The sequence below is a fragment of the Mycteria americana genome, chromosome 20 (assembly GCF_035582795.1).
Source record: "Mycteria americana isolate JAX WOST 10 ecotype Jacksonville Zoo and Gardens chromosome 20, USCA_MyAme_1.0, whole genome shotgun sequence".
Lineage (NCBI taxonomy): Eukaryota > Metazoa > Chordata > Aves > Ciconiiformes > Ciconiidae > Mycteria > Mycteria americana.
In genome coordinates, this window is record NC_134384.1 from 3,506,502 (window position 1) to 3,531,994 (window position 25,493).

The 25,493-nt window shown below is 65.4% G+C and overlaps 1 protein-coding gene and 2 non-coding genes across 4 annotated transcripts in view; 2 read left to right on the forward strand and 1 right to left on the reverse strand.

Moving 5' to 3' along the window:
• Window positions 1–25,493, forward strand: part of PIK3C2B (phosphatidylinositol-4-phosphate 3-kinase catalytic subunit type 2 beta) — a 30,586-nt gene that overhangs the window by 4,203 nt on the left and 890 nt on the right. Inside the window, exons 1-32 of one of the 2 annotated variants that reach the window (XM_075521771.1) lie at window positions 1,870–1,957; window positions 10,469–11,452; window positions 13,237–13,337; window positions 13,459–13,613; window positions 13,771–13,891; window positions 16,234–16,345; window positions 16,453–16,532; window positions 16,614–16,677; window positions 16,919–17,065; window positions 17,390–17,423; window positions 17,761–17,956; window positions 18,898–19,020; window positions 19,861–20,028; window positions 20,211–20,322; window positions 20,400–20,542; window positions 21,188–21,376; window positions 21,496–21,589; window positions 21,694–21,788; window positions 21,865–22,045; window positions 22,139–22,246; window positions 22,333–22,425; window positions 22,548–22,677; window positions 22,970–23,106; window positions 23,249–23,418; window positions 23,593–23,749; window positions 23,847–23,956; window positions 24,082–24,283; window positions 24,416–24,540; window positions 24,621–24,738; window positions 24,942–25,023; window positions 25,121–25,227; window positions 25,312–25,440. In XM_075521771.1, the coding sequence (XP_075377886.1) occupies window positions 10,541–11,452; window positions 13,237–13,337; window positions 13,459–13,613; window positions 13,771–13,891; window positions 16,234–16,345; window positions 16,453–16,532; window positions 16,614–16,677; window positions 16,919–17,065; window positions 17,390–17,423; window positions 17,761–17,956; window positions 18,898–19,020; window positions 19,861–20,028; window positions 20,211–20,322; window positions 20,400–20,542; window positions 21,188–21,376; window positions 21,496–21,589; window positions 21,694–21,788; window positions 21,865–22,045; window positions 22,139–22,246; window positions 22,333–22,425; window positions 22,548–22,677; window positions 22,970–23,106; window positions 23,249–23,418; window positions 23,593–23,749; window positions 23,847–23,956; window positions 24,082–24,283; window positions 24,416–24,540; window positions 24,621–24,738; window positions 24,942–25,023; window positions 25,121–25,227; window positions 25,312–25,440 (4,695 nt within the window). In that variant the 5' untranslated portion in view covers window positions 1,870–1,957; window positions 10,469–10,540. Of the gene's footprint in view, window positions 1–1,869; window positions 1,958–10,468; window positions 11,453–13,236; window positions 13,338–13,458; window positions 13,614–13,770; window positions 13,892–16,233; window positions 16,346–16,452; window positions 16,533–16,613; window positions 16,678–16,918; window positions 17,066–17,389; window positions 17,424–17,760; window positions 17,957–18,897; window positions 19,021–19,860; window positions 20,029–20,210; window positions 20,323–20,399; window positions 20,543–21,187; window positions 21,377–21,495; window positions 21,590–21,693; window positions 21,789–21,864; window positions 22,046–22,138; window positions 22,247–22,332; window positions 22,426–22,547; window positions 22,678–22,969; window positions 23,107–23,248; window positions 23,419–23,592; window positions 23,750–23,846; window positions 23,957–24,081; window positions 24,284–24,415; window positions 24,541–24,620; window positions 24,739–24,941; window positions 25,024–25,120; window positions 25,228–25,311; window positions 25,441–25,493 lie in introns of those variants that run through there. The other variant, XM_075521772.1, reaches the window with a different exon arrangement.
• On the forward strand, window positions 22–94 carry TRNAK-UUU (transfer RNA lysine (anticodon UUU)). The gene has a single exon. It is a non-coding gene; the product is annotated as a tRNA-Lys (tRNA).
• TRNAK-UUU (transfer RNA lysine (anticodon UUU)) lies at window positions 271–343 on the reverse strand. The gene has a single exon. It is a non-coding gene; the product is annotated as a tRNA-Lys (tRNA).

The following is a 25,493-nucleotide window of genomic DNA, read 5'->3' on the forward strand; positions in this document are numbered from 1 at the left end:
CGCGGTCCCCACTCATACAGAGCCCGGATAGCTCAGTCGGTAGAGCATCAGACTTTTAATCTGAGGGTCCAGGGTTCAAGTCCCTGTTCGGGCGGAATTGCCTTTTTCCTTCCACTCCTCTGTTGTGGGTGGGGTTTTTTTTTTTTATTTCCCTGCCAAGGTTCTCCGGGGGCTCAGCCGGGACCTCCAGAGGGAAGAGCCGCTCCTGCCGAGGGTATAAAAAGGCTTTTGAGGGGAAAAAAATAGTGAGGAGGGGGGAAAAAATTTCATCGCCCGAACAGGGACTTGAACCCTGGACCCTCAGATTAAAAGTCTGATGCTCTACCGACTGAGCTATCCGGGCTCTGGTGTCGCTGCCTGCTCTGCCTATACATCCGCTACCCACGCTCTGCACGGCTGCCTGCACCCTCCTGCCTGCCCCCCACTGCAGCCCACATCCCCACGGACACTCGGCACCAGCTGGGTCACGCCACGGCTACCGCACAGCTTGGGATACAAATAAAGCAGCGCGGGCTGATCCTGCACCTTATCCTTACCATAGGTGCAGCGTGGGTGCCCTGCGGAGGAGCAGGGGGGGTCCCCCACCGCAGGGCCTGGGGGCTCCCACCCGCCTCTTCCCCCCACAGCAACGCTCAGTACGTGGGATGCGTCTGGGAGGGCAGCGCTGGAGAAACCTGGGGTGTTTCAAAGAGGGTTAGGCAAAGTGCGAAGAGAAGAAACTCAGGGAGTAACCCATCCCGGCACAGGGGATATGGGGTGTGTTTAATTAGTGGGATTTCTCCAGCCGACCCGCAGCCCCGCTTGCAGCTTGTCCCCACACCATGGGTGACGATTCCCGTCAGAGGGTGGGTGCAGCCCGTGGGGTTTTGCAGGCGGCTGTGGTGCTGGTTGGGGCCGTTTGTCCATCAGGGCCTGGTGGGAGATGGAGCCTGGGGGTGCCCAGCCACACTGGGGGACCCTCGAGCCCTGGCTTCCCCCTGCGTGGCGTGGTGAATCCCACAGCAACCTCCATCCTCCCATCTCCTGGGGATCTTCAAGGAAGCAGGGAGGTTGGGGTAATACCGTGTCACCACTAAACCCAAACCACAGGCGCGGCGGTCGGCTGGGCTGTGACCCGCAGCCCTCCCAGCACAGCTCGCCGCTCTCCAGCGCGGTGCTGGGGTTTCGGAGGTGAATATTACCCCTGCCTGCGAGAGTCTGGCAGGGCCAGCTGCCTGCAAAAACAAATTACAGCTACCGCTGCGATGGCTCCAGCACATCTGTTGCCCACAGTGTGCTTGTGCAGCCGCTTCTGCCCCTGCTCTCCCCCGAGCCCGGGGCCTGGCTGCTGCGGGTGGGAGCGTGTCCCCACCAACCTGGGGGCTCTGGGGACCAGTAAGAGCACCCCGGCCCCAGTGGGGTGCTGTGGGGTGTCTCAGCGCCCTGCTGCAGCTCCCTGGAGGGGCACAGGGGAGCACCCGCACCCCTGGAGGTACTGGCCCAGTGGGAAGCAGCGGGAGGCGGGTGCTGAGGGGGTTGCAGCGTTTCGGGGAGGTGGAGGGGGCCGGGGCTGCGGCCAGGGCAGCGGCTCAGCGCCCACCGACCGTCCCGCCAGCAGCGGGGCGGGGGCGATGCGGGACGGGAACGGGGACGGGGGGGATGCGGGGGACATCCCTGGGGCTCCGTGGGGGCAACCCGCAGCGCCCCGGGGACACGTAGGGGCAAGGCGGGGGGGGGGGGGGGGGGCACCGGGGGCCAGCCCCGCCTCGCCCCCGGCCCCCGGCGCCGTGCAATGCGGCGGGCCGCCGGGAGATGGCCCCGCGCCGCGCTGCGCCCCTCCATTGTCCGCCGCCGCCGCCGCCGCCGCGCTCCCTCCCTCCCTCCCTCCCTCCCCCTCCCGCCGCCGCCGCGGCGCGGCCCCGCCGCCGCCCGGCCCCAGCCCGGCCCGGCCGCCGCCGCCGCAGCCCGCTCGGAGCAGGTAGGGCTGCGCCCGGGGGGAGCGGGGAGCCGCGGCGGGCGCGGGGGGACGGGCGGTGGGAGCAGGCCGGCTCCTCCAATGAGCGGCTCGTTCCGGGTTTTTCCCCTTAAAAAAATAATACTTTATATAGATAGATAGATACGTAAAGAATTTCACCTCCTGGGAGGAGATGGGGGAGCTCCACCGGGTCGCGCACGGCGCAGCTGGGAGTCGCTTCCCCAGCGCTGCCCGAAAGCCCCAGCCCAGCCTTGTGTTTTTCCAGGACTGAAAACCCCAAAAGCCCCGGAGCGGGGCGGGGGGGGGCCCGGGCGCTGCACCCCCCGGGCACGGTGCGGGGTCCGGTCTCTTGAAATGCACCGTTGGGCGGGGGGGGGGGTGGGGGGAGCTGGCGGAAAGTTGGGTTATTTTTATGAGCAGAACAATGAAACGGTCCCCGTCAAATTGCAAAGTTGCCCGTCAGCAAAGTAGAGAGGCAGGGCTGGGGGGGGGGGGGGGGGGTCCTGCTCTTTTCCGTCGTGTCAGAGTCCCCCCGCTGGGACAGGGATGGGGACAGGGATGGGGACAGGGACAGGGCCAAGCCAACGCTCGTGTGTGGCCAGGAAGGGTCAGCTCATCCCACCAAAGCCACGGTGCAGGCGTGGGCTCTGGGTACGGTGCGTGGGGGCAGAAAGCCCTTCTGAGGATGCTGGGCGTGCTGCAGCGAGCAGCGATGCTCCCTCTGCTCCTGCGGTACAGTGCTCCGGATCCTGAACTTGCAGAAATGCTCAGGCGTGTATTTAACAGTAAACTCCAGAGATATGCGAGCTATTACCCCTAAGCAAAAGAGATACATTGACTTAACCACAGCTATTCATGTGTATAAGGCCAAGCACGAATGTAATTGTTCACAGGATCTGGGTCGGGGTGAACTAGCACCAGTGCGATCAGAAAAATCAATCTTTTCCTCCCAAAGCAGGAGGGACGGGGTAGTGGGGAGCTGTGGGGTGAGGGAAACCTGCCTGGCAAATGGGGCACCCGGCTCTCCTGGGCTAACCGCCCGGGCGAGGCGCCTGCCCTACCTCGCCTCGGGAGCACCCTCCTAAATACCACGTGAAGCGAGGCCGGGGAGAGGATCCACGCCGCTGCCGGGAGCCAAAAGGAGCTGCCTTTCCAGCCCAGCAGCCATGCAGCCGGGCGCCAGCCCTCCCTGCGTGCTGCAGTGTAAGTAGGTGCTCCGTGTGCGTGTGCGAGCGTTGCCTGGATGCACGCTAAGGATGTGTGCGCAGCCGGTGCACGCCGGCACCCCGAGCTGCGGGGCAGGGGAGATGTGTGCGAGGCCGGGGTCCCGGCGAGGCCAGGGCTCCCGTGGTCCTGAGCCGTGGGGAGGGACCACCGGGGTTGTAGCAGCAGCAGCATCCACGGCCCTGTCCCGAGTGGGATGTTCCCCTGTGTGTCGGGTGCTCTGGAGGAGCTGCGCGCGTCCAGCCTGTGTCTGTGGCGTGTCCTTGGGCTGCGGCTCTCTCCCACGGCACGTAAATCCTGTGGGCAGAGCAGGGCTGAGCAGCCTAAGGAGTTGGTTCCCATTGCAGACTGGGCTGGATCTGGCGTGCAGCGTGGGGCCAGCCAGGCCCCCTGCACCCCAAAAGGGTGCTGTGGGCAGGGGGGTGCACCCCAGCCGCTGCATGTCCTCAGTGCACCCCGCTGGTTCAGCCGCAGGAGCATCTGGGTCGGGGAGAGCCCCGTGGCAGCAGGGAACAGCCCTGCGGAACGTGTGGCACAGATACAGCTGCGATCGCAGCAGCAGGATCCGTCCCTTGCGGCTCGCCCAGACTGCTGGGCTGCGGGGTAGAGGGCAGCATGGGCAGGGAGGGCAGCACGCTGCTGCTTGCCAGCCTATCCCAGCTCTGCCGTGCAGGCAGGACTCTTCCCGTGGGTGCTGGTGCAGCGGCGAGGCCGGGGAAGTGCCGTGCTTTACGTTGCTCAGCTGTCCTGAGCGTATATAGGGCTCCAGCCCCTCCTCGCCTAGCTGAGCCCCCCTGCAGGCTGTGCGCAGCAGGATCGCTGCCAGGAGGCCGGTGTGCAGCTGGGTGCACGTACACCCACGCCATCGCGCAGCCAGCCACGCCGTGCCGGGCGCTTGCCGCGGAGGAAGCCAAGATTTGCATAGGAACCGAGTGCCAGAGCTGCCGTGCCGGGGAGAACCCGACCGCCAGCATCCCCCAGGGACGCCGAGCACGGAGAAAACCTGGCCCTGGGGGTGGGCGCTGGGCGCCGGAGCAGCGAGGGTTGAGTAATTTGGAAAGTCCGACCGCGGATGCACCCCGGGGCCGGGGAGCGGAGGAGGCACGGGGTGTCTTGGCCCCGTCGTCAGAGCTGCTGTGGGGCCCGGAGCTGCCGCGTGGGAAGGCCGGGGAGGATGCGGCGGTGGGTGGCTTTGCGGAAAGATCCCACCCTTGCTCCTCCCCACGCCCCCGTTGCTTCGCAGGTGCTGGGTGAGGTTCAGCATCTCCTGTGCAGCCGAGCATGTGGCTGTCGCACCTCACTGCAAAGGGGGGCTCTGACATCCCCACCCACACCGCGACCTGCCCCACACCTGGCTGGGACACCCCGTTGTCCCCTCCATTGTCCCCATTGCGGACTCGGCTCTGCGGAGCTCCCTCCTTCGGCTGCCCCGAGACGGGGGCTTTCCCGTCCCAAACCTGACCCATCTTCCCAGGGCAGGATTTCCTCCAGAGGGTGGAAATACGTAGAAAAATGATGGAAGAGCCTTTGGCATCAGCCAGCTTCACATCCTGCCTCCTCCGGAGAGCTTGGACCAGGCTGGACTTTGCTCTGCTATTAATAGGAGACGTATGGGCTTGAAGAGGAAGAAACTCCTCCTGCTGTAAGGCAACAGGTTGGAAGTGAGTGGTGCTGGCTGTTTTCAAGGCGTTTGCTCAGCTCGGCGTGTGCGGGACGGCAGCTGCCTGGTTTTATTTTGCTGCACATAACGAACTGGCTGGATCCTGCAGGTCTCCACGTTGCAGTGGCGAGTGCTGCAGATCTGTCCTGGCAGTGGGAGGCTTCGGGGTGCGTGGAAGGAGCTGCGTCCTTCACGCCCAGCCCATGGTGAGGGCAGCTCCTGGGGAGCGAAGTGGGGCTGGAGCCTGGTGCAGGGACCCTGGATCCTGGGGGACAGGGCTGAGCTCCGGGCCCTTCCTACCGCCCGGCCGAGAAATGCTGGCGACAGCTCCTGGTGTGGGGAACCAGCTCCAAACCCCCTCTGGAAACTCCTCCGAGTGCAACCCCTTGGCTTTTGGAGTTTGGCTTTTTGTCTGCAAACTGGGGAAGACAGAGTTGCCTGAAAATGTCTGTTGGGATCAGTCTGGGGAGGGAATCATGCCGTTTTTCCTGCGAGCACCTCCAGAGTGTGGTTTTGCTGGGTTTTGGGTTGAGGGGTGGTGTTTCGGCAGCGCTGAGTGTGGCTCCAGGAATGAAATGCTCTGGGTTTTGGTTTCATTTTTCAATGACCGTTGAGACCAGGTTCCCTTTCTGGAGCTCCAGTTCCAAACTGGAATGAAAATCCTGCATTTTGCTGTGTCGAAACACCACGTGGAGACCCACCCAAAGGGCTTTCCTTGGTCATGATGTTACCCGGGAGGTCCCAAAAGGCCCCGTTTCCCTCCCATTTTGGAGAGGAAGAGGAGAACTGAGACCAGAGAGTTTCTTCTGGAGCGGGGGGAACTGGGTCCCTCCTGCTCTGGGGGGTGCTGGAGCTGGTAGGGGGCCCTGGGAAGCTGCCCCCCCCCATGCCACGAGCTGCATGGGGCGAGGGGCTGGCTCTGCCTCGAAGACGTAGGAGCATCCCCGCTGCTGGAGGGTGGCCCTGGGGTCCGGCGTGTCCGGGGAGCTTTGTCACCCCACGACGTGGGGCGCAGCGGGAGCGATGGCGTGTGGCTGGGGGCGCAGGCAGGAGCAGGCTCCGTGTACCCAAGGCAGGGAAGCCCCCGCCGTCCTCCTGGCCGGGCAGGGGCCGCTCCGGCGGCTGGGAACGCAGCGGCTCGCCCCGTTCAGCGGGAGCGGCAGGATGGATGGATGGACCCGCAGCCCCAGAGGTGAAGGCTGGTGCTTTATCCTTCTCACGGCCGCTCCTCCCTCCGCCAGATTATAAATGGGTATGAATTGTCTCTCCTGATAGGCATAACCTCCATCCCCGGCTCCCACACCCCGGGGAGGTGCCCCTCCGGGGCTTGCTTTGCTTCCTCGCCCTCAGATGTTTGATGTCTTCCCAGATGCTTCGGACGTTTCTATCTGCTCCCGATGCAGCTGCCTGCGAGGGGGAAGGGAGGGAGGGAGGGATGGGGAGAGCCGGGGGTGCGCGGCGAGCCCCCGCCGGCCGCCGCGGCTCTGCCCCGGGCTCCCATCCCCGGGCACGGGGAGGCAGGGCTGGCTGCCGCGTTTGCTCCGCCGTGGGATCCCGTAGGACTGTTTTCTGCTCGGCTTCCCTCGTCCCTCCCTGCGCCGAGCAGGTGCCAGGAGCAGGGGCAGGCGCGAGGTGGCTGCAGGTGGTGCCGAGCTCCCCCCGGGTCCCCCCCAGTTTGCCCCAGTCCTCCTCGCCCTCTTCCCAACCTGATGCTCAGCTCTTTGCACGAGGGCTGGGATTGTCCCTCCCTGTCCCACCGATGCTGGGTGTGGGGACGGAGAGAGCCCTACGGGGAGCCCGTGCATCCTCCGCCCCAAAGCCCTGCAGGAAGTCTGTCCCCAAGAGCCACCGCAGAGCAGGACCGGCTGGTGTGGAGGGACTTTGAGGGGGCTAACGGAGCCCTGAGCCCTTGGCGGGGGGGACCTGACCACTGCTGCCAGGCTGGGCTGCTCCTGGGCGGATCCAACCGTTTTGGTATTTGAAAAATAAACTGCGGGATCTGCCGGCATGCAGGCGTGAAAGCCTCACCCCACGCCTCCCTTTCCTTCCCATCCCGGGAGGGTGCCCCAGGGCGTGCAGAGCCTGGGGGGGTGTTGGCCAGGCTGGCGGGCAGGGTGCTGACGCTGGGAGCTGGATGAGGGGCCATGCTGCAACCAGCAGATGCTCCGAAATCGCATTTAAAAATGCAAGAGGTTCCCGAAAGAGGATTTGGAGCTGGTTTTGCTGCCCTTTGGGCTCGGCACTGATGTTCTCGAGGGCTGTCCCCGAGAGGAGGTTGGCTTCGTGCACCTGGGCAGCGCATCGATGGGGAAACGTCCCTCCGCTCTGCTGATGTGGCCAGGCAGAGCGGAGCAGCGGTTGCTGGTGGGTTACACGAGGGCTGTGGTGCCTGTGCGTGGCTGCTTGCAAAGCTGCAGTCTCTCTTATGGGGCCGTGCTGGTGCAAACTGTGAAGAAAACTGTGTTAAACCATAATTCAGGGCTTGGGGCAAAGGGTTTCCAGTGGACAAGTGGTTTTCCCTCCTGTGTGCCTCCAGCCGAGCCGCGTGCTGCAGCCGCAGTAACTCAGCACAGCGAAGCATTTCTCCAAAAGGTGGGATCCCAAGCTGGATGGGTCTCCTGAGGCTGACGTGACCATGGCAAATGCCAGGAAATTTAAAGTCAGAAAATTATCCCTATGATATTAGTAGTAGTATTTTAAGGAGGAAAAAATCTGCTTGTCTCTGCTCCTCTGGAATTCAGCTTCCGCCTCAGGAGCTTCCATGCTGAGACCTAACCCGCGGCTCGCGGTCCCGGGTAATTTTTGTAACAGGCTGCTGGGGGGAGAGAGGCGTTCGGTGGAACCGCAGGCGGCCACGCACCAAACCCCCGGAGCAGGAGCCTGCAGCGGGAGGTGCTGGTCGAGCATCGGTCCTGCCCCTGGCCAAGGACTTGGAGGGCGACCGGGAAAGTTTGGGGCTCTTCCACGTGGGTTTGCATCGCCTCAGTCCGGCTGCTGCGCCGGCTCGGGAGGGAAGGGGCCGAGCCGCCTGCTCGGGGATGCCGGTGGTGTCCCCAGCTGAGGTGATGTCCCCCGGGTTGCATGCAGCATCCTCCTGCATGGCTTTTCTCCGGCTGATGTTGGCACCGCAGGGTCGCTGTGCCCGGCGCGGGCTGAGCCTGCCTCCCCGTCCCCGTGTCCTGGCCGCTCCGACGGTGCCCGCCCGGCTCGCGGCAGAGGCAGGACCAGGTTTGCCGTTGCCGCCCCGGTGCGGATCCGGCAGCGTCGCACCGGCACACGGCACACCGGCACACGGTTGAGCTTCAGCTCAACCAGGCGGGAGTGTTTCTTTGCTCAAAACGTCAGCGAGATGCAGATGCTTCTCTTGGAGACGAGAATGGGTTTGTGGCTTTGTCAGCCACAAAAATCGGGTTGATTTTATTGCTTTTGGGTTAAAAGCAGATTTTCTTTATTCAGCTCCCAGGGCTGCCAGCTTTTGGGATTTCTATTTTTCCGGGAAAAGCCCACGGCTGCCAGCAGGGTCCAAAATGCTGGGGAAGGGAACGTTTACAGCCTGTCCCCCCCCCCGCAAAGCCATTTTTCCAGTTAGAAAGCACAAAGAAGCTGGTTGAGTGAGGTGCCCGGCCAGCCTGGTGTTGGGGGAGCCGAGAGGGGACCCGTGCCGGTGAGGGGGTCAAACCCGCCTCGCTCGCAGGAAATGTGTTTGCAGCAGGCGAAGCCTGGGCCAGGCTAATTACCGGCCATCTGGTCCTGCACGGCCCCAGGGTCAGGAGGTCCCTTTTGCAGTGGGGAGGGGGTGATGTGTCTGGGGGGGGGGGGCTGCCATGGGTGATAATCAGCAACCGGGCTGGGAGGGGACAGCGGGGACCAGCCCGGTGATGATGGTGATGCTCCACCGGGTGCTGTGTGTGCCGGAGGAGGGTGGTCACTGGCATAGCCCAGGCTGGAGGTGGTTGCCCCATGCCACGGGGTGGGATGTGGGGGGCACATGTCGTGCCAGATGGGCTTCTCCATCGCTGGGGGTCAGAGCAGGCAGCTGTGGGGTCTGCCAGTCCTCTCCCCACTCCTGCACTTCATGGTTAAGGGCTTTTCTGCTCCCCAAGTGCAGGCTCCCCCCGCCACGGGCACTGAAGGAAGGTCCTCGGGTTCAGCGATGCCCGCAGCCCCCAGCAGCGCTTTCCAGCAAAAACGCTTGCAATCACCGGGAAGGGCGGTTGCACCTTTTTGCCCTAAATCAGGGCATCAGCCAGAGCCCTGCACGGTGCAGAGCGAGCGGTGCGGGGCAGAGGAGAGCCCTGGGTGGCAGTGGCGGTCCCGTGTCCTCCCCGTGCTGAGGCTCCTGAGCCAGCCCTGGCCAGAGCCTGAAAACACTCAGCTGCCTCTCGGCTCTAGAGATTTCAAGTGCTGGCCATCTCCAGGGGCTTTGAGCTCGCTCCACATTTCTGTTTAACATCCACTTCGTTATTTATTTTGCTAGGAAGGGAAGAGGAGGTGAAACATCCTTCCCCGGGGAGCGTGGTGCTGGCCGGGTAGAGCAGAGCCCCCCCTGCGGTCACCGCCCTCCACGGGTTTTGGTCAGGGGCCAGGGAGCGGTTTCCAGTCCGGCTGTTTCTCCTCTCTGCTCATGCAGCCGCATGCTGCAAAAAGCTGGGTTTGGAGGCTGTGCAGCGCCGGGCACCGCAGGGAGGCTTGGAGGGACCCGTGGGTCCGTTCGAGGGGGCTGGGGCTGCCGGTGGTTATTAAAGCGGAGCGTGATGCCCGCGTCCCCATCGCCGTGCCCCGTTTCTTGCTCGCTGAAGCAACCGGGGCTGGTCGGTGCTGGGGAACAGCAATGGGAGCTGGGGAGTAGCGGGTGCTCCCGGCTGTCCTGGGCCACACGTGGTTCCCTCTGCTGAAACGGGGTTTAGGGACAGGACGCCGTGGCCCTCAGATGGGGAGAAGGCAACGTGCTGCTGGGTGAAACCCTCGGGACCAGCCACGGTACCTCGCTGCCCGGGCTGCTGCAAACTGCGTGTCCTCGTCCCCCACGGGCACAGTGGGGCGAGGGGGGCAGCACCCTGTCTTGTCCCTTCCTTGCCCTTCTCTCTCATCTTTTCCTTTCTGCTTCAAAAAGCCCTAGTTTTGCTGGCAGAGGCTGTCTTTTTCTCAAAGCTGCAGTGGTCCCGAGATGAGGAAGGCAGCTCAGAGCCACGTCCTAGGCACGCCGCTGGAGCATCGGCACCGCTGCAAAGCCCGTGCCGGGGCAGGCTCCCTGCGGCAGCAGGGTTGCAGGTTGAGTCAGCCCCAGCTGCAGGCGCTGGCCTCGCTGCCCTCCCCGCTCTGCGTCTTATTTTGTCCTCGGGGAAATACGTCGGGCTCCAGCAATAGCCCCAGCAGCTGCTGCGGGGCCAACCAGCCCTGCCTGTCCTGCCTGTGCTGCCTGACTGGTGGCCATGGGGTCCTGGGGGGGGGCAGGCAGCAGCAAATTCTTTATTTAACCCATCGCATTGCTGAGCCCCTAAACGTTTCCTTTTTTCCATTGCAGAGAGGAAGGGCTGTACCACGGGCTGCTGCCAGCCAGACCCTCATTAGCCAACCTTCCTTATCGTAGCCTGCCCGGCCGTTAACGCTTGTCTTTCCTCTCCGCCCAGGTGGCCGGCGGTGCAGCATGCCTTTCTCCTGACCCCTGAGCCCGGGAGGAAGAGGTCCTGGTCCCCAGAGAGATGTCCGCCACGCGCGGCAATGGGGAGCACTGGAAGTCCCTGGAGTCGGTGGGCATCAGCCGGAAGGAGCTGGCGCTGGCGGAGGCGCTGCAGATGGAGTACGACGCGCTCTCCCGCCTGCGGCAGGACAAGGAGGAGAGCCGGGCCAAGCAGCGGGGAGACCGGCCCCTCATCTCCTGGGACAACCCCGCCGAGAGGAACGGCTGCGACGGCATCAAAGCGGCACGTGGCCTCTCCGGCTCCGACCCCATGCTCAGCTACAACATCCCGGTGGCACCCGAGGGTCCCCCTGCACCCGGACCCCCCCCCGGCCCCAGCCCTCCCCGGCCGGACTCCCAGCCCTGGCTGAAGGGACCTTTGGCTGGGGACTACCTGTACATCTTCGATGGGTCGGGGGGGGACTTCCTTGGGGAGCCGCTCAACGGCACCTCGCCCCACGACGGTGGGGGCAGCTCCCCCAAAAAGCTCTCGCCACCCCCGCTGCCCCCCCGGCACCCCCTCTGGAGCTCCCCCGAGGGGAGCCAGCGCTCGGGAAAGGGATCCCCCCCGTCCTCCAAGGGACCCCAGCCTAGGGACATCAACATGTTCTCGGCGGCCCACGAGCGGGCTCACGGCAAGCTGCTCGGCCGGCGCATCTCCGAGGAGGACCCCTATGGCATCACTGACTATGGCGGCATCAACGACGCCATCACCTGCCTCAACCTGAAGTCCACCTACGAGTCGGAGGTGCTGCGGGAAGCTGCCCGCGGCTGGAAGGAGGGCAGGAGCATCTTCGAGAAGGAATCAAGCGGCAAGCCGGTGGCACGGAGCAAGACCATGCCCCCTCAGGTCCCCCCGCGGACATACGTCTCCCGCTTCGGCAACCGGAAGAATCTGGCACCGAACAAGAACCGCCGGATCTCCATCGACCCGGTAAGAGGCTTTTCTCTCTCTGCCTTGGAAGTGGGGCTGGGATGGAGCTGAGGTGCTGGGGAGAGCTGGAAACGCAGTGCCGGGGTGCAAACGGGGCCATGGGCGCCTGGGGCTTTGCTGCGTTTCCTTTGCTCCGGGTTGGTTTTGTTTGTCCCATCACTGGGGCTCCTCAGAGCCTTGTTTGTGCATCACGGTCGGAGACTTCCGCACCCTGAGACACCATCCCTGGGGGTTAATAAGACCTTTCCAGATTGCGCATCTCCCCGAGGGGTGCGGGATCACGTAGTCATGGCCAAAACCCTCCAGGGCAGGTGAACTGGGGCGGGGAAGCCAAGCAGAAGGGCAAGTCCCACCTGGTCATCATCCCGCTGCCGCCGAGCAGGCGGGATGCTCCGTGCGCGGGCGGGATGCTCCGTGCGCAGGCGGGATGCTCCGTGCGCAGCCGTCCCGAGCGCTGCCTCCTCTCCGCACCCTCATGCCCAGACACCGCAGCCTCGGAGGGCACCCTGGGATCGCTGTCACCCCGCAGCCAAAGCCCGGTGCCCGCGGGAGGGCACAGGCAGCGCCCAGCCCCACGGCTGGCTCGGCACACAAGCACCCTGGAGCTGCCGCGCCGGGGATGCAAGCGCTGCCGTCTCCGGAGGCCACGCTGCAGGTGGTTTGCAGCAGGCTCATGTCCCGCCAGCTCGCGAAATGTCACAAGATCCTCCGGAAAGAGTCGGGAGTCTCCTCCCGAGAGCCGGGTGATCGCTTTCCTGTTCGGCTCGCAACGTCCTTTCCGATCCCAGCTCCCTTCTCTTCCCTCCGTCGAGCAGCGAGCGGGATATCTCCCGTCTGTGCACGGAGGCGTTGGGGGCTGCTGGCGCTGCCGCCGTCTCTCTTTGGGACTGCCAGGTCCCTTGTCCCTGCCGGGGTGCCTGCTGCAGGGGCAGAGCCCTGGCTCTGGTGCGGCTCATCCCACCTCCGGCGAGAGGAGGAGATAAATAACCGGAAAAGTCGCCTTCCTTGGGGGGTCCCCCCTCCCCGGGGAGCGAGGGATGCAGCTGGGGACCGCTGGCAGGGGCTACGTAAGTCACTCTCAGCTTTCTTGGTGCCAGAAACTAATTATAAAAGAGCATTAAAATTGTCTTTAGCGGCCGCTGTGTTCTCTGCCTTTCTCTGCCTCCCGTTAGCTGTTGGCTGGGTTAATTGCTCTGACAGTGGGCCATTGTTTGCTGCGAAAGAGCGATGGAGGCCTGGGGACCCCCACGCGCGGGGGGAGCCTGGCACGGCGCTGCCGCCTGCCCCGGCACCGCGGCAGGAGAGGGGCTGGGCACGGGCAGGGCTCTGCTGCAGCACCCCGGAGCCCTGGAGACTTTCCCTGCCCGTCCTGCGGCATCCTTGGGTCCATCTCTGCCAATCCCTCGTCTCCGCTGGGGAATCTCCCCGCTGGGCCTTTTGGAAACCTTCTGGAAATGGCCAGTTTTGTGGGCAGGGGGCTGAGGGCAGCGAGACCTTGGGTCTCCCTTCTCCTAGCCGTGCAGAAGGTGCCGGTGCAGACGTGGGTGATGTGTCCTGCAGCTGGTGCCTGCCTGGCCCAAACCCCTGCTCTGCTGGACCCTGTCCCCCACCGCGATGCTGCAGGGCTGCCTTTCCCCTGGCCGCAGCAACGCCGGGGCGAGCAAAGGCTCTCAGTGCCCGGTGCTCTGACAGGGGGATCCGGCAAACCCTATCCCGGGCGGGTGGTGGGCTGGAGCCCCCGGGGACGCTGCAGCTGGCTGACGGGCTTGTGCTCTGCCCTGTAGGTTGCCCCCCGGCCGCACTCCTTCGCCAACGGCTACGAGCTCTTCGAAGTCTCTGAGGAGCGGGATGAGGAGGTGGCTGCTTTCTGCCACATGCTGGATGTGTAAGTACCCAGCCGGGGCTGGAGCATCCCACTGCAGAATGCCCCAAACCAGGCATTTTTTTGGAGGGTGGGGCAAAACCCAAAGCGGGGCAGCATCTCTGACCTGTCCCTGCCTCCACAGGCTGCGGTCCGGCTACAGCACCAAGGACTATTCCCTCACCGGCTTGGTGTGGAGTGCCGTCAACCTCAGCCCCGAGCAGCTGGGCCATGGCGTCAGCCTGAAGGTGACGGTGGTGTGCGACAGCCTGCGCGAGCCCCTCACCTTCACCTGCGACTGTAAGCGTCCCGTGCCACACAACCGCTTGTCTGTCCCTCCTTGCAGCAATCGGGGTGATGTGAAGCAGGGACAGACCCCAGCAACACCTGGGTGGAGGATTTGGGGGGGGGTCCCACCATCCCTGGGGCTCAGGATGCTGCTCCCTTTCCGCTGCAGGCTCCTCCACCGTGGACCTGCTCATCTACCAGGCGCTGTGCTACACGCACGACGAGCTGCACGCCATCGACGTCGAGGACTTCGTGCTCAAGATCTGCGGCTTGGAGGAGTTCCTGCAGAAGTGAGTGTTGGGGGGGTTGGACACAACACAACGCAGGCATCCCGGGGCTCACGCGCTCGGCCGTGCTCGCTCCATGCGTGGCCTCGGCCGGGTGTGATGGATGGTCAGGGCTGATCCCGGCGGGCACAGCGGGAGCCTCTCCACTCCGTTTCCTGAATCCCGAGCCGCGGCGATGCTCTTGCCAAAAGCAGCATGTTGGGAGCATCTTTCCCGGTGGCAGGGTATCCGTCACACTGACCCTCGCACGCCTGGAGAAAGGCCTGAAAACCAGGGAGCTGCCAAAAAAGCTCTTTGGAGGAGCATTAATAACAGCCGTGTCACTGAGCGGAGCGGCAGAGCCTGGCTTCTCCCAGCCTGCTGTTTAAGCTGCAGGAGAAGGTGGAAAAGGGACATGTTGGGGGGGAGCGGGTGTGGGGGGCACGGGAGCAGCAGGGCTGCGGTGGGCTGCCTCGGCTGCAGAGCCGGGGATGGGTGACAGGCACTGAGACCTGCACAGATCCCTCCTGCCCTCCCTGCCTTGCTGCCTTTCCCGGAGGAAGGCTGCGTTTCCATAGGGGTTTTGGGGTCTGATGGCTCACGAGAGCTCTCTGCGGAGGAAGGTGCAGCAGCCACGCGTGCGCAGGCACGCGCCGTCCTTCCCGGCGGCTCGGTGCAGCGAGCCAGCTCCCGCTGCTGGAGAGCTGCCCTGGGCCTGGCCCTGCCGCGGGAAATCTGCGGGAGCTTTGCCACGGCCTCCAGGAGCTGCCGGTTTAGGCCCTAAAGGGGCGGCTGGGAATTGCTCAGCCTGGGAGAGCCTGCGCGGCACCCGTGCGGAGGGTGAGCGGAGCCCAGCCTCTGCTCCTGGCTCCCTGGCGTGGCCACCTGAAGGGGTTATTCCCATCGGTGCTGAGCCCTCGTGCTGCCCAGCAGCCCAGTGCACGTGTGTGCACACGTGTGCATGTGTGTGCACGTGTGTGCACGTGTGCTTGCACGCAGCAGGGGTGCAAGCTCTTAACTAGCCATGGGTACAGCAGCACTCCCGTACATCTGACCTATACAGCAAACCTCTGCTGTGGGTGGCTCAGGGCTGCCAGGGAGCACCCAGCTGTAGGACAGGTCCAGCCAGCTCGGAGGACATTTCCCAAAGGGATGAACCTCCTGCTTTTTTGGCAGGGAATGGCGTCCTGGGTACGGACCAGGACAGCCCGTCCCCAGCGTTTCCCTGGGAGCTGGTGCGGGCAGGCACTGCCGTATCTCCCGGGGCCCTCAAAGGACCTTTGAGAAAGCCCTGGGACATAAAGCCCTTTTGTCACCAATCTTTTCTTTCCACGTCTTCGCTCGGCGGAGGAGATGCTGGAAGTGCCAAAACCCTCTGTGTGGAGCTGGTTGGGCCCTTGAGCTCTGCAAACCAGCCTGAGCTGCTGTCACTTGCTGCCCATTTGCTTTTGCAAGGCGCAGGGGGAGGCAGGGCCAGGCAGGGGTGCACAGGATGCCAGCCCCGTGGGCGCGTCGCTGCCTGCGCGGCTGGCTGCAGGCAAGGCTTCCTGCAGCACCTTCCCCACGCGCCTCCTCCCCGTCCTCCTGGCCACGGGGCAGGACACGGCACCGGTAGCCACGTGCCAATCGGACTCCGTGTCCCCATCCTCCTGGCCACGGGGCAGGACGTGGCACCGGTGGCCACACGCCGATCGGACTCCGTGTCCCCATCCCCTGCAGCCCCGTGAGCCCCTGGGGGTGCCTCTCCCAACCCCGCCGCCGCATCCTGCCATTGCAGCTCCATCCTGCCTGGAGCCTCCCGCACCCCTTCGGCACCGTGCCCGTGGCTCTGCTGTGCCGGCCAGGGCTGAATCAGCTCATTCTCCCCTGCAGCCGGCAAAGAAAGCGGGTCTGGACGGCAAACTCCGCAGGTCCCACCCCAGGGGGGCTGCCTGTGGTGGTGGGCACAGTGGGACCAGACTGTCACCCCCCCATTCCAGGGCTCGCCCCGGTCCTGCTGGCAGCCGGAGCATCCTCCAGCTCCTCGGTCCGTGCTCTGCTTCCCAGGCATCGGCGGTTGCCCTTGCGTCCAGGCACGACGGGCTCCTCCGCGCCCGCTCCCGGCTCCGTCACGCCGGCTGGGCTGGGCACGGCTTTTTGGAGGGCGTAGGGGAAGGAGGGAAAACAATAGCTTATTCTTCAGGTTTCCTTGCGCTCGCGACCTGGTGCCATGAACGTCCGTTTGCAGGCGAGGCGGCTACGGCCGAGCCCCAGCCAACGCTGCCTGGCCTCGGGGCATTGGGATGGGGCATCCCAGGTTGAATTTCGGGGTATATCATGGGATGGAGAGGGGCTGCGGGCTCAGCATGCCGTTTCTGTCCCTGCAGCAAGCACGCGCTAGGCAGCCACGAGTACATCCAGCACTGCAGGAAGTTCGACATCGACATCCGCCTGCAGCTGATGAAGAGGAAGGGGGTGCGCAGCGACCTGGCCCGGACGGTGGGTGCCCGGGTGCGGGGGGCGGCGCGGGGATGCCCGTGCCACCTCCCTGCTGCGGGAGCACCCGTGTGCGGCCGAGCTATGGCTCAGCATCTCTCCATCTCCAGGCGAATGATGACCAGAGCCCCTCCACCCTCAACCACTACATCCACCTGCAGGAGAGACCCATCAAGCAGACCATCAGCAGGTAGGGGGGGACAGGGCGGGACCGGCCCCCCACACCGGGTGCCCGCCTGGCCAGGGCTGAGCTCCGCTCTCTGTCCCCTAGGCAGGCCCTGAGTCTCCTCTTCGACACCTTCCACAACGAGGTGGATGCTTTCCTGGCAGCCGAGGTGAGCACCAGGGATGAAGGGGGCATTTTTGGGGCCACCGTGTTTTACTTGCTGCAGACTTTTTCCCCTTTTCGTTCTGGGGCTCTAAGGATGCATCAGAGAAGGGGAAAGGCTGTGAAAGTAGGGGAAACTGAGGCACGGGCTGGTGCACCTCCCCATGCACGGTGTGCGGGCTGCAGGGAGCAGCCCCTGCCCCCTTGCCTGCCCGGGGGTCCCACGTCAGCCCCCCTCTGCCCTCCAGGGAGACTTCCCGCTGAAGGCGGAGCGGGTGATCCAGTCGGTCATGGCCATCTGCAACGCCCTGGCTGCCGTGGAGTCCCAGGAGATCACGGCAGCCCTCAACCAGATGCCCCCCTGCCCCTCCCGCATGCAGCCCAAAATCCAGAAGGTAAGCGATGGGCGCGGGGGGGGGGGGGGGGGGGGGGCTGGTCCCTGGGGGGTGCGGGGACGGGGGGGGGGGGGGCACGGCCGGGAGGTGCAGAGGGGAAGCACATTTTCACATCTGACTTCTTTCCCTCCTTCTTCCCGCTGTACCACGTGGAAAATTCCTCAATAGCTGGGAGCAGGCAGCTGCCTCGCCGCGCTGCCTGCTCCTGCAGCCGAGGAGCCCGGGCTGGTTACGTAAAGCCCGGCTTGGCGAGCTGCTCCCTGCCGACAGCGCGGGGCTGATTCTGATGTTGCTCTTGTGGTTTCTTTTTTTTTTCCTCAACAGGATCCAAATGTTCTGGCCAAGAGGGAAAATCGAGGTATTTCTGTTCTCCTCCTCCCCTTCTGGGCTCAAGTTCTTGGTGCTTTTAATCCTCAAACCCCTCCCCCTCAATTATTAAGGCCAAAAATGTGTTTGAAACCGTTCTGGTTAAGAAAAGAGGGTTTCTGGAGGTGATGGCTGTTGTTCCTCCCCATGAACTCAGCAAAATGGGAAGCCTGAAATTCTCCCTCTCACCCGCTTTGTCCCGGGGGAGACTTGCCTGCGGTCCGGCCCCGGGGTCCCTCCGGCATCCCGACCCCAGCCCGGAGGGACGCCGTGGGGGGCAGCGGGGCCGACAGCCGCCCTGTCTCACCCCTCTCCCACCTCCCCTTCAGAGAGGATCGTGGAGAGCCTGACGGCCGCCATCCTCAACCTGGTTGAGCTCTACTGCAGCACCTTCAACGCTGACTTCCAGACGGCCGTGCACGGGAGCCGGGAGCACGGCGTGGCGCAGGAGGCTCGCCTGCTGTCCTGCCCGCTCTCCTTCACCGTCTACGCCACCCACCGCATCCCCATCACCTGGGCTGCCAGGTAAGGGCAGCTGCCTGGACCTTGCTCAGCCTCTGCCTGCCTGTCCTGGGGCTCACACCCGTGCTAAATACACCATAGCAGGGGTGTCCCTCTCCCGGGTGGCTGAGGAGCGTGTCCCTGTCCCAGATACTCGGCAGGCGTGGAGGGAATAAGAGCTAACCCACCCCAAGCCTCCTAACAGGCAGGAATATGGGGATGCTGGTGCTCGACGGGCGGTGAGGGATGCTCAGAGCCAGCTGATACCGGAGTCTCTGGGTGCGAGCGGGTGGGACGGGCTCTGCCGTGCTCTCCCATCCCAACCCCGTGAATCCCCGGGGCTGCAGCATTGCTCCCGGGCTCGCCGTCACCCTGGGGATGTGACAGATGGCTCCGGTGCAGCAGGGCCAGGCTGCCCTTGCCCCACATCGGCGGCGTGCTCCTTTGTTAGGTGCCTCGATGCCCGTACCCGCTTTCGGCCCCGCACAGGGGGACGGTGGGGGTCTGGGCGGGCGGCAGGAGCCCGCTGCAGGGAGGGCATGCGAGGCAGCGGCGCCAGCAGCAGCCGCCCCGCCGGGGACCCCTCGCCTTTGTCCTGTCCTTAATGTATTCCCCCTGGTGACTGGCTCCGAACAAAGCGGGTAGCCTGGGAAATGCCGGCATCCCCTGACCTCCGGCGCCCCGCAGCCCTCCCCGGATTGTCGCTCGGCACCTGCCACATGGCAGGGCCCCCCCGGCAGCCCCCGGTGTGATGGTATGCGTGGTGGCATATGGTGATGGGGACGGGGGCTCCCGGCTTCCCCCTTCCCAAGCCCAGCCTGGGGAAGGCACATCCCATCCACCCATCCATCCACCCACCCTGCTGGCGTGGGCTTTGCCCCGTGGCGGGGTGAACCCCTGGGTGCTGGCTCCCCTGCCCCAGGCAAAGCCCCCCCAGCTCACAGCTCCCTCTGTTCCCCTTGCAGCTATGAAGATTTCTACCTCTCCTGCTCCCTCAGCCATGGCGGCAAGGAGCTGTGCAGCCCCCTGCTCACCAGGAAGGCCCACGTCTACAAATACCTCTTCCACCTCATCATCTGGGACCAGCAGTAAGACAGCACCCCGACCACGGGGCGGGCAGGGGGTGCTCGGTGCCATCCCTCCTCCTCCTCCTCCTCCCCTGCTCCAGTGGCTCCTCTCTGCACCTCTCCCTGGTTTTCGGGTGTTGGAAGCTCTTGTGTCATCCCTGGGAATAGCACTGGCCCCGGCGCCAGCCCTGCCCTCCCCGGCCCTGCGTGTTTGCACCCGGGAAAGGGATCTGCTCCAAAAATAGCCCCGGCAGCAGGCAGGGAGGCCGTGCCGAGCCCTCGCCACGCCTGGCATTCGCAGCGGCCCGGGGAGGTGGGGATGGGAAGAGGATAATTTTAGAAGGCGCCGGTGCCCCCCAAGGACAGGCGCCGAGCGGCTGGCGGGACGGCAGGGAGCGGAGTCGTGCCGGTCCCTCCGCGGGGCAATCCCCTGCCCGTGCCCACCCGTGGGTGGGATGTAGCTGCCGCCCTGGGCTCCCCGGGAGCGTCGGAGAGGAGCCTCAGCCCCGGGGTCCCGTGCAGCCCCCCCTGGCCGCGGGACGAGGTCAGTGTGCTGTGGGGGCCCCCCTGCCCCGCGGTCACCTTCCTGGGACAGAGAGCAGCAGGGCTCCCCGGTGCCGGGAGAGGATGGGGACGCACGAGCAGCCAGCTCTCCCCGAAGCCAGTTGCCTCCTGCCCGTGCCCATGGGACCTCCGTCCCGTGCCCGGGGGCACGTGGCAACCCCGGTGCCAGCAGCGAAGGCGTTTGTTGGGCTGTTCCAGGGCATGCTCGGCATCCCAAGGCGGGGGGCTGGCTGGTGCCACGGGGTGCTGGCAGCTCCCGTCACCGGCACGGCTGAGCCGCTGGCTGCTCTCTTGCAGGATCTGCTTCCCCGTCCAGGTGAACCATCTGCCACGGGAGACACTGCTCAGCGTCACGCTCTTCGCCGTGCCCGTCCCACCCCCGGGGAGCTCCTCCGATGCCAACAAGCAGCGGCGGGTCCCTGAGGCCCTGGGCTGGGTGACCACCCCTCTCTTCAACTTCAGGCAGTACGTGGGGCGTCCTGCCGTGACGGGCACGGCGAGGGACCATGCCAGCATCCACAGAGTGGGGCAGGAGGGTCCCCAGCACCTTGGCTCAGCATGGGGACAGCATCACGGCAGCGGTGCCACCCTCCTGCCCCGTCAGAGCAGCTCCCGGTGCTGGGCTCTCACCCCTTCTTCTCTTCCAGGGTCCTGACCTGCGGGCGAAAGCTGCTGGGCTTGTGGCCAGCGACCCAGGACAACTCCAGAGCCAGGTCGAGTGCCCCCAACTTCAACCAACCTGACAGCGTCATCCTGCAGGTGCGTCCCGGCGGCGGGGGGTCCCGGGGGGGACACACACGTACGTGGCCCCTGCTTACCCTCTGCCTCTGCCCCAGATCGACTTCCCCACCTCTGCCTTCGAGGTGAAGTTCACCAGCCCGCCGGCAGCCGAATTCAGCCCCAAGTACGAGTTCGGCAGCCTGGGGGAGGAGGACCAGCGCAAGCTGCGGGAGGCGATGCAAAAGAAATCGCTCTACTGGTAAGCAGCCTGGGTGGAGAGACAGCATCACCCTGCCGGGGGGACTCTGCCGAGCTCCCCCCCGGCACTGCCCCGGCATGCACGGGGGGGATCTGGGGCCCTGACCCTGCCTCTGGCTGCCGGCGGCTGGGGATGGGGCTGGAGCCTGGCGTCTGGCAGAGCTGCCTGCCTGCAGCTGCCTGGCGTCAGTCCTCCTGCGCTCTGCCCTCCCCGGCTGCCCCGCTTTTGGGAGGGTCTCTCCAGCCACGTCCCCCCCAGTGGGGACAGTTGCCCGGCCCCTTGTCCAGCCCAGCATGGCTGAGCCGGCCGGAGTGCTCCGGCGCTGGCTATAAACGGGAGGATCAGGTGTCGGCAGCTGCGCCAGGATCCGCTGCGCAGGACGGCGCTGACGCTCCTTGCAAAATGCCTGGGGTGCTCGGCCAGCCCGGCCGGCTCGGGGGTCCCCGGGCAGGGGGACAGCCAGGGCCGTCCCTGCAGCAGCTCAGTCGCCCCTGTGGGTGCTCAGGTCCTGCCTGTCCCTTGGGGGACGGGGTGCAGCGTAGGGACGGGATGCCCTGTCCCCAACCTACCAGCCCCGTCCCATCCATGCCGTCCCCTCCCTTGCCCCGAGCCTGAGCCGTGCCCCCCGTCCCCCCGCTGCTGTAGGTTGATGGACGCCGACCGCAAGCGGCTGTGGGAGAAGCGCTACTACTGCCACGCAGCGCCCGGCGCGCTGCCCATGCTGCTGGCCAGCGCGCCCAGCTGGGAGTGGGCCTGCTTGCCCGACATCTACGCCCTGCTCAGCCAGTGGACCTACATGAGCCACCAGGATGCCCTGGGGCTCCTGCATGCCACGTAAGCCACCGGTGGGCTGCAGGTGCCACCGGGATGCTGTGGGATGCGTGCTCGGGCACCGCTGCCCTCCCCGGGGGATGCTGAGGGTGCTGTCCCCGTGACGCCTGTCCCGGCTGCAGGTTCCCAGACCAGGAGGTGAGGAGGACGGCTGTGCAGTGGATCGACTCCATCTCCGACACTGAGCTGCTGGACTACCTGCCCCAGCTGGTCCAGGTGCGTGGTGGGACCGAGACGTGGCATGGGGTGCGTGCCAGGACGGGGACGTGGCACGGGGTGCACGCTGGTCCCGCTTTGCCCCAAAACTGTCCCCCCTCCAGGCCCTGAAGTACGAGTGCTACCTGGACAGCCCGCTGGTGCGCTTCCTCATGAAGCGAGCGATCTGTGACCTGAAGGTCACCCACTACTTCTTCTGGTGGGTTTGGGGGGGCTGGGAGCGGCAGGGGGGAACCTGGGGCTTACCTGACCCTGCGTGCCCTTGCTCTGAGCAGGCTGCTGAAGGACGGCCTCAAGGACTCCCAGTTCAGCATCCGCTACCAGTACCTGCTGGCAGCTCTGCTCTGCTGCTGCGGGAAGGGGCTGCGGGAGGAGTTTGACCGGCAGTGCCTGCTCGTCAACACGTTGGCCAAGCTGGCCCAGCAAGTGCGGGATGCCACCCCGTCCGCACGCCAGGTGGGTGCCGGGGCGGTGGGAGGGGGTGCAGGGGGGTGCCGGGCTGTCCATCCCCCCGTCCCATGCCCACCCCGTCCCATGCCCACCCCACAGGGCATCCTCCGCGAGGGGCTGGAGGACGTGAAGCAGTTCTTCAAGGCGAACGGGTCGTGCCGGCTGCCGCTCAGCCCCAGCCTGCTGGTGAAGGGGATCGTGCCCCGGGTGAGTGCCAGAGCCGGGGGCATCGAGGGGCTCCTCTGCCCGCGCCCGGCTCGCCCTGATGGGCTGCGCCTTCCTCCCCGCGGCAGGACTGCTCCTATTTCAACTCCAACGCCGTCCCCCTGAAGCTCTCCTTCCAGAACGTTGATCCCCTTGGGGAAAACATCCGAGTCATCTTCAAGGTGAGCCCGTCCTGCCGGCGATGCCCAAACCCCCAGCACGGCTGCCCCAGCCCGCCTAGGGCTGGCTCAGCTTTGCCCCCGCTGCCCCCCGGCTCTGATGGCTCTTCCCCGCTGGCTCGCAGTGCGGCGACGACCTGCGGCAGGACATGCTGACGCTGCAGATGATCCGGATCATGAACAAGATCTGGGTGCAGGAGGGGCTGGACATGCGCATGGTCATCTTCCGCTGCTTCTCCACCGGCCGTGGACGAGGTAACCCAGCATCAGGGCATCCCCCGGCAGCCTCGGGCCCCAGGTCACGATGCTCGCAGGCTGGCGACGGCACAGGAGGTCCTGGGGCTCTGCTAGAGAGGAGCTGCTGTGGGTAGCTGTGATCCACCTTTGGGTCTGATCCCACCGGCCTGTCTGTAGGAACGTGGCTTTGCAGGCTGTCACTCAACGGTGACGGCTGGGGAGCGGCTGGGTTGGTAGCAAAGGGGGGCTGGCATCTCGGTGCCCCCCCGGGCAGGATGGATGGGTCTCACCCCGCTGTCTCGGCTGCCAGGCATGGTGGAGATGATCCCCAACGCTGAGACCCTACGCAAAATCCAGGTGGAGCACGGCGTGACGGGCTCCTTCAAAGACCGGCCGCTGGCAGACTGGCTGCAGAAGCACAACCCCGAGGAGGATGAGTACGAGAAGGTGAGGTGGAGCCTGGCAGGGTCCCCACTCCTCATGCCCCCTCTCCAGGACAAGACCTGCGTCACATCCAGCCTGGACACCAACGTGTCCAGCCTTTCTCCATGCCTGGTGGCTCCATCCTTCCCTCCTTCCCTCCTCCCAGGCCGTGGAAAACTTCATCTACTCCTGCGCCGGCTGCTGCGTGGCCACCTACGTGCTGGGGATCTGCGACCGGCACAATGACAACATCATGCTCAAGACCACTGGTCACATGTTTCACATCGACTTCGGCAGGTTCCTCGGCCACGCGCAGATGTTCGGCAACATCAAGAGGTGAGAAACTCCTCCGGTATCCCCTTCCCCCTCGCCTGGGCTCATCCCTGTGGGGCTGCGGCTCTTTAGCATGGGGGTTCACCCTGATTTCGCGGAGTGAAATCTCATGCTGTGGAGCCGGTGGTGGGTGACCCCCAGCCGTGCTCATTTTCTGTCCCTCCCTTCCCGGCGCAGGGACCGGGCGCCGTTCGTCTTCACTTCGGACATGGCGTATGTCATCAACGGAGGGGACAAGCCCTCCAGCCGCTTCCATGACTTCGTCGACCTGTGCTGCCAGGCCTACAACCTGATCCGCAAGCACACCCACCTCTTCCTCAACCTGCTGGGGCTGGTGAGAGCCGGGGGGGTCACACGCCCGACCCCTCCCCAGGCATGGCAGAGGGGTCCTGCTGCCGCTGCCTGCCCTCACCCCCTGCCTTGCCTCCCAGATGCTGTCCTGTGGCATCCCCGAGCTCTCCGACCTGGAGGACCTCAAGTACGTCTACGATGCCCTGAGGCCGCAGGACTCTGATGCCGATGCCACCACCTACTTCACCAGGTAGAGGACATGGGTGGGTGATAGGACAGGAGAGGATGGAGGGAGCCCGTGGAGGGAGACACGGGCACCAGCTTGACGTGCTGGCGGGCTCCTCCGCGCTGAACACGTTGGTGGCCTCGTTGCAGGTTGATCGAGTCCAGCCTGGGCAGCGTGGCCACCAAGCTCAACTTCTTCATCCACAACCTGGCGCAGATGAAGTTCACGGGCTCCGATGCCCGCCCGACCCTCTCCTTCGCCCCCCGCACGCACACCATCAAGACGTCCGGCCGGATCCGCGATGTCTTCCTCTGCCGCCACGAGAGGGTCTTCAACCCCAGCAAGGGCTACGTGAGTGGGGACAGTTGGGGACAGGCGAAGGGACAACTCGGGCAGTTCTGTCCCGGTGCTCCTTCCTGGCCCCGTATGGGCTCGGGGCACCCTGCGGTCCCCATCCCACATCGCAGCCCCATCTCCCCGCAGACCTACGTGGTGAAGGTGCAGCGGGAGAGCCCGGGCGAGGTGGCCTTCGTGCAGCGCACCTTCGAGGAGTTCCAGGAGCTGCACAACAAGCTGCGCCTCCTCTTCCCCTCCTCGCTGCTGCCCAGGTAGCCCCACAACAGACCCCCGGCAGACCCCGGGGGCTCCCCGCCGCCCCCCGGCCTTTGCTGAGTGTCTGTCCCCGCAGCTTCCCCAGCAGGTTCGTCATCGGGCGGTCACGGGGTGAAGCGGTGGCCGAGCGGCGGAAGGAGGAGTTGAACGGCTACATCTGGCACCTCATCCATGCGGCCCCCGAGGTGGCGGAGGTGCGGAGCTGGGGGGTGGTCCCAGCGGGGCGGAGGGGGGCTGCCGCTCCCTGAGAGGTGGGGATGGTGCCGGGGACGCCGGCGAGGTGGGAAAGCGCTTGGGGGCCAACGCACCACGTAAAGCATGGGCGCGTGCACCGGTTCCGAATGGCGGGGAACGTGGTCACCGCTGTCACTGCTGACGTCACCTCCTCGCCCCGCAGTGCGACCTCATCTACACCTTCTTCCACCCCCTGCCACGGGATGAGAAGGCAGCTGGCACCAACCCGACCCCGAAGCCGGCAGGTAGGGGGGCTGGCGGCAGTGCCGGCGGCTGGCTGGCACCGCGCGGGGCGATGGCGGGGGGCTCCGGTCCCACCCACGCCCCTCTCCTCCTCTCCAGATGCCACATGGGCTCGGCCCCTGGGGAAGGTCGGCGGGGAGGTGAAGCTCTCCATCTCCTACAAGAACAACAAGCTCTTCATCATGGTGATGCACATCCGGGGGCTGGTAGGTGCACGGTGCCCGGCGGTGGCGGGGTGGGGGTCCGCCCCACTGCCGGGCTCACGGGGTGCCCCCCACTCTGCCCCACAGCCGCCGCTGCAGGATGGCAATGACCCTGACCCCTATGTCAAGACCTACCTGCTGCCCGACCCCCAAAAAACCACCAAGAGGAAAACCAAAGTGGCCCGAAAAACCTGCAACCCCACCTACAACGAGATGGTACGTGGGATGGGGATGGGGCTGGGGGGGCCCGGGGGGACCACGGCTGAGGG